A 7,138-nucleotide genomic window follows, 5' to 3' on the forward strand; every position below is an offset into this window, starting at 1 on the left:
AGCGAAGGTGAGAAGATGAGAACGCTCGGCTAACTTCACGCAGAGAAAAATAGTGTAAATGTAACTAAATCTGGGTTTCACGTAACGATTTATTTTGTTGAAATAGTGACAAAAGAAAAATTGGTTTAATATAACAAATATTGTTGCTTGAAACAATAAAACTAGGTATTTGATTTTGCTCAGTGGATTAGTTTGTTTCTATAAATATTTTGTTAATACCAACAAATATTTTACTTGTGCGTTCCTGTCAATTTCTTGACAAACAATTTCATAGTAAATTCAACTTGCAAAATCAGTTTAAAATGAACTAATTTTGGATAAAGGTAATATGTATAGTGTTTTGAATTTATAAACTTGGCAGTTGAAATAAATGATAAGATATCAACTTGAAATGATTAGTATTTCAACTTACGCTTTTGTTTGTAAAAATTATTCATTTTGTTTTGTTTTTACGAGTAAAATGATTTCTTTCGAAATAATTTGAAGGCTTGTTTTTTGTATATTTTTCTTCAATTTATATATTTGTAAGGAATTCCAATTATATTTATATTCCATACATTTATAATATTTATCTACATACCACAATCAATCCAATATTACTTTTTATAGTATTCAATGATTCGATGCCCTTTCCCGGTGCCCTTCCGGTGAAGAAAGAGATAACCTGCATCAAATATAAGTTGTTAAGAAAACGTGTTATTGCAGTTTCTAATATTATTAACTATCAATACTTACGCTTGGATTGATGAAAAGCCCGATGAAAAATATATAAGCAGATAAAATTTTACTTTTGAAACATGTAAAAAACTTTTCTGTTCATTCACGATTGAAAAAAAAAACTCCTGTTTATAAGAAATAGGACTGATACGGTTCTTTTGAACAATAAACTTTGTTGTATCATTACACAAATAAGACAACAGATAAAATGAATAAATTTTGTTCTTAACATAAAGATAAAGCAGACTTGAATCAACATAGATATTGCGAATAAAATCAACTCTGCTTTTGTTGATACGCAATACATTGATGAATTATTTCAACAATAAAATCAGCTGGAACAATAATTTTTTTCGTTTGGCAAGACCAAAATATTTATTCACATTGAACAGAGATCTTTGTTTATGTTAAAGGTAGAAAATGGTTCAAAACAATCATATTCTAGCTTGAAATTAACATGAATCAGATTTAAAAATTTACTAACCGATTTGTTATTTTAAACAAGCTCCATTTCTCTGCGTGTTAGATACAGGCGACTTTGTTTCGTCAAATTGGATTTGACAACCGTCACTGAATCAATTTTGGTAGCCGTCTGGTGGCCATGGCTGCCCAGGTAGCCAAAACGCTATGCGGGAAGTTGCTTTGAATTTGAATGTTTAATTTCAACGATGTTTATTATAGAATTTTTAATATAAATACAAAACGAAACAAGTTTTAAGAAATAATATTCATCCTGCGTAAGACGAAACGATTGCTGGTTTGGTAAGAAAGTTCCACATGTTAATTGGAACTCACGACCATTATTTCTTTTAGCAGTCCAATCGCGAAACATGGGACGTAGAGCGAAGTATGCTGATAATTTGAAACCTTCGAAACAGAAAACTGAGGAAAGCAAATCGAATCATGACAGCTCGGCTTACCAGTTACGATTGTTGTTACATTTTATGAAACGCGCTATAAACAATGGACTGGAATTTCAACTTACATTGGAAAGATTCGAAAATATTATGCTAAGGGGCATCGATGGGGCTAGCGAACAAGAAATTCACCGATTTCTCCATGTTGCAGATCTGCAAGATAAATTTGCAACAATAAATGAAAGTAATTTACTGAACGATGGTAGTCAATTTGGAGTACAGAAATGTTATATTTCGTATAGAGAAATTTTGCAGAATCCGCAGTATAGAAAGTCGTTTAAAGCATTTATAGTTTGTACTCAAGCTAATGTGGATGATAACATCAAAGAGTGGTTTCAAGAGGTCAGCGAACAGGACAGTATCTTGAACTATGGGACACAAGATTCGAAACGGTTGAAATTTGTGAAGACATTTGCACAGAAAGAAAATTTGATTGCTGCCATAATCGAATCTTCCGATTTGTTTGTGTTGACAACAAAGCTTGCCAAATGTGTGTTGGAAAACAAAACCGTATCAATGGAAGATGCTATATTTCGTAAATATAACGTGGTGCTTGGTACAAAAGTTGTCGATTCCGATCATCCCATATTGAAGGAACACAGCGGATTTAAGAAGAAGCAACAAACTTGGGTTCATTATTTCGTCAAGTTTCGTGAAGAATTTTTCACCGGAGGTTCGTCCGAGCTGACTACTTTCAAAGAAGCATTCGTTAGAGCGTACCAAACTATGTCACGCATAGATGAAACCGAAATTTGGGAAAAACTGAAAACGGTTGAGTTACGTGTCACGCAGGGTTTTCTAAAGAAAGCCGAAACTCGCTGGACTGACTTACCAAGTAATAAGATTTCTACTGATGAAATTGAACAGTTTTTCGATGTACTTGTGTTTGCTGTAAAGCAACCCAGTCTCGAAGAGTTGAATGCCGTCATCGGAGATGAAATGGGTGAACATTGGTTACCGAAAGCAATCGATAATGAGATTGTATCATCCGTCCTTCAGAGAAAACTACTCAATTGGATAAAGGTTACCCATAAAAACTCAACTTTCAAGCATCCAGATGGATTGGCCTTTTTGGAGCAAGTGAAATATTACATACACAAGATGGGAACAACATTTCCCGGTATAAGTTGTGAGTTAAAAATGAAACATATCGGTTTGGTGTTTTCGAAGCAACTCGCAGCAGTTGTAGAATTCTTATACTCATCAGAAAAACAAGTTTTGAACATCAGAAGTCCACACAGTGTCGAACTAACAGCGCTCAAGGTATATCAAACTGTGATGAACGTACGACCACATGAACAGAATAGTTACGTTTGCGCAACATACAATTGTTTACTAGATATGGGATACAATGCAATTGCTAGGATGAGCACAAAACAATCATTGAATCTACTTCTCATCGAGTGTAGACCTATGACCAGAAACAATGATACCAAGCATGCTGAAATGTGTGTGAGTGTAAATTTTCATCTTAAAAGTTTTCTGAATCTGTTTCCACACAGAAAAATTTTACTAATAACCAAAGGAGAGAATATGTTGGCAAATGAGTTTAAGAAAGAATTTTCTAAAAACTACAAGGAATGTGTAGATGAAACAGGAAACCTTATGGATCTGGAATCTCCGGAAAAATTGCTGGATACCAAAAATATTATTTTTCAGGGATCTTCGGTTCCCCTGAAACAAGCTGTGGACGGTGGCAGTCTTCGGTTAGTGAATGATGAAATAATATCCAGACTGATTGCCAATCACGATGTACTAGTTGGACAAACACAACCGGATTTACGAGAGCTTTCGACCGTGTACTGTAGATCATCGAGGAAGGTAAAGGTGGAACAGCTTCGAGAAACGTTACTCTCAACGGATCACAGACACGTACTTGTGATCGATGGTTTCAAAGATAAACAGGAAGTTTCGCAATGGCTTTCTGTGTGTTCGAATAAAGTGATGAATTCGGAAGAGATTCCCGACATTTGGGATGGGAACTGTGTGGTTGTAGCCGGTGCAGACAATGGGAAGCAGCTGGAAAAGTTCAAGAAAATTTGCAATCGTTTCGATCATGGAGATTTTCCGTTAACGGGTCACTTTATAGAGAAAATTTGCGATGAGGTGACTTGGAATTATTCGTATGAAGCTTTTTGTTATATTCCACGAAATTTTAACGGATTTTGGATTAGTTGTGAGACATTGAGGCAGACTGTCGAGCAAGAATCCAGTCGTATCAGCAATAAGAGAAAAACCATTTTTGCAATTAGTGGACTAAATAACGCAAATAAACTTCTAGGAAATACTACGCAAATTGAAAACATTACTAGAGATGGATGCGTGTTCATGGTTAATCTGGGAAATACAACATTTGATGATTTGTGCAGAAGCGATGAAATCAAAGAATACAATATCCATTGGTTTCAAAATGAAAAGGATGAGTTGCGTTGGGTTCGCTCCAGAGGTAGTGTTCGCGAATTGCGGGATCTGTTTGGGGAAAGCTCTAAGCAATTACTAACTGATGAAGTCACGCTGTTGAACCAAGAGAACATGATCATCATTGCCGGTGAACCAGGATCGGGAAAATCAACTACTTTGAAGTATTTGACGAAAAAATTAAAGAATTCCGAATGGGTCGTATTCCTCAATTTAGAGTCATTACGAAACAAGATAGAGTGGATGAAGGGAGACTACAGCCTGAATAGTATCGTGAAGAATTTTTTCAGTCAACTCAATACCTGGGGAATGCACGAATTTTCACAAGGATTGTTGGAACATCGAATCCGACAACGAGGAAAAGTCACACTAATATTTGATGGATTCGATGAATTAGAAAGTAAACACCAGGACAAAGTGATTCAGATATTGAAAAGTTTGAGATTCACGAAAGCGAGAATAATTGCAAGTACGCGGAATAGCGCAAAGCATCGTTTGGAGAACGCCCTTGGAGTATTGGCTTGGACGTTGGTGCCGTTGACTGACGAGCAGATTCAATTTTCGAGTAACAGATGGACTTCGAGTTTGAAGCTAATGCAAGGAGATACTGTGGATGAGCAAGTCCTGACAAACTACGCAGATAAATTAAGTCGAAACTTCCACAAATCTATTCGTAGCGGCAAATACGATCTCATAGGAATTCCACTGCTGTTGCAAATTATTACCGATATTCATCAAAGTTGCGTGGAGGATTTCTGTTTGAGTAACAATACCCTTCAGGATGTGGACACGATGTGTATTCTGGATGTGTACGAGAAGTTTGTCCAAAGAAAACATGATATTTGTGTGCGAGAAAAGCTCCCACAATTTCAATCTGCTGATTCCGCGATTAAAAATATACGCACATCAATCGAAAACCACAGAAACTTTGCTGTATGGAGACTTTTTGGATTGAGTCAGACCGAATCTTTTAGTAAGGCTTTAGGCAAGAAGCAAAAATGTGATTTGGAACCGGTCGGAATCGTACAAAACGGACGTTTTATCCACCGAACTTTTGGCGAATACTTTGTGGCAGATTTGTTAATAAGTTTTCTTAAGGATCGTCGTGACGAAGGAAGTCCTGACTATGGGCGAACTGTTGAATTTTTATTGTTGCACATTCCCCGCAAAAGTTTCCGTCCAATTCTTAAATTTATGACAGAAAAAGTTGAAAAAGAACGAGATGATTTGTTGAGGCGACGTTGGATTCGGATTACGAGTTGTAATCTTTCGGAAAATGTACCAATAACATTTAAAATGAATATTACAGACGCTCTTTTCCAAGGAGAAACTAAAGATTTTCTCAACATGAAGGAAATAACTTCTTTTGATTTACCTGATAAAATAGAGATGAAATCGCTTAGCGTGTGGCAGTATTATACCGATGAATATTTTTGCAATGATAAAATGAAGATTGTCCGTGTTGGTGAACTATTCAAAGATATATTCCCCGTAGAATACAGAGCAGGCATTACTCAAACATTTTATGTATTGAAAAATGCCAATTTATACTCACATTATAAAAGTGCTGATAAGGTTTGTGAGGAGTTTCTTCAAATCGCATTGTTCAACTATTTCAAAGCAGTTCCGAAACAGGAAATAATATCCGAATCGAAGTTTATGAAGGAGCCTCAGTCGATGTCAACTGAACCATTGGTACGAGAAATAGTGGATTTATTAGAGCAACTAAAATGTAAGACGAATGTCGTTCAAAAACTGGGACCCATACAAAAACTAGTCAATTTGCTCATTCCACATGAAACACAGACTGCTCCTTCGGATGAGGTTTTGAAAACTTTGAGTTTTCTGTTTCTGTATATATCATTGTTTCATCCTGCTGTGCCCGACCTTTTGAAGTCCTATATTAGTTCCAGTTCTGATACCAAACGTGACTACCTGATGAAAATCATTCATTTCGCATCGAAAATACCCTGTGAACTGCTGTCAAGTCAAACTACGAAAGCGTTACGTGATTTTCTTATTAATTTATGCCACAGTGAAGATACGAAATATTTTCTAGTCGAAACTTTTGAAGGAAAGGATCCAGACTGGCTGAGCCGAGAGGGGCTTTCAATAATTTGCTTCCTAGAAATTCTTACACCGGAAATGGCGGGTCGTTTCCGAGAACAAAGCGTATCATCGAATGATACGAACTGGGAATCGCAATTCATCGCTATGAAATATCTTCTGGATGGAATCCAGCAGGACAGGCTTCCTCACGTTGACAAATCGGCTCTAATAACATTCCTAATGGGATGTTTACAGCGTTTCCTGGGATCTAACAATTCACAAAATGCGCAACTAACCTTTACGGATAAACAACTGCAGACTATGTTAGGACTCTTATCCGAAGCCTTGATATCATCCGATTACTCTTTGGCAGAGTACGTCCGAAATCTTAATCTACTGGCCAACGCAGGTCTTAGTTTGATTGATTTTCACGGCGAAATACTGATAGCCGACCCAGAGAGTGATTTCCAGTTTAAAATGACGGGAGAGTACGTGGCCGAAGCTATTCAACGTTTCTATCGGCTCAAGGATAATGTCAACGAGCTGCCGGAAGTGTTGTTCTCGAACCGATACAACAAAATCGTAAAATCCGAGAAGCGACCAATCTCCGATGACGTTGCTGAGGAGTCCAAACGACGGAAATTTAACTGTTGATACATGAAATGAGAATAATTTTAATTCGCTTGTTGAGTTTTTGATACTATTTTTTTTTATAAAAATCGAATAAACAAACCAAATCAAACAAAAGTAACGCGTAACATTTCATTCACCTTTTTTAGTTTGAAGTAATCATGTTAACATTGTTCCCCATCGTCGACTAATAATGTCCTCAATGATCTAAAGGGGTAGTAGTGTCTAACATTTTTGAAAAATCTCTTTTATTTTCTTTGTATTTTCTTATACTGCCCATACTTGCATATCAGTCCCATATGGAAAATCGGCATGTCGAGAATAAGACGATTAACATTTTATTTCCGAATTTTTTGATTTACTGTGCTACTTAATGCTAAATCATGGTATTTTTACAAGAAATATCG

At 36.3% G+C, this 7,138-nt stretch overlaps 1 protein-coding gene across 3 annotated transcripts; it reads left to right on the plus strand.

Moving 5' to 3' along the window:
• Window positions 1–1,318: 1,318 nt before the first annotated feature.
• Window positions 1,319–6,833, plus strand: LOC131430640 (uncharacterized). 3 transcript variants are annotated; one of them, XM_058595750.1, is made up of 2 exons: window positions 1,319–1,479; window positions 1,531–6,833. In XM_058595750.1, exon 2 carries the CDS (start codon window positions 1,548–1,550, stop codon window positions 6,753–6,755), a length of 5,208 nt encoding a protein of 1,735 aa, XP_058451733.1. In that variant the 5' UTR covers window positions 1,319–1,479; window positions 1,531–1,547; the 3' UTR covers window positions 6,756–6,833. The 3 variants fall into 3 exon arrangements, with proteins under 3 accessions (XP_058451733.1, XP_058451732.1, XP_058451734.1); XM_058595749.1 differs by having other exon boundaries at window positions 1,534–6,833; XM_058595751.1 differs by having other exon boundaries at window positions 1,319–1,474; window positions 1,534–6,833.
• Window positions 6,834–7,138: the final 305 nt, after the last annotated feature.

This window comes from Malaya genurostris, chromosome 2, assembly GCF_030247185.1.
Source record: "Malaya genurostris strain Urasoe2022 chromosome 2, Malgen_1.1, whole genome shotgun sequence".
NCBI lineage: Eukaryota > Metazoa > Arthropoda > Insecta > Diptera > Culicidae > Malaya > Malaya genurostris.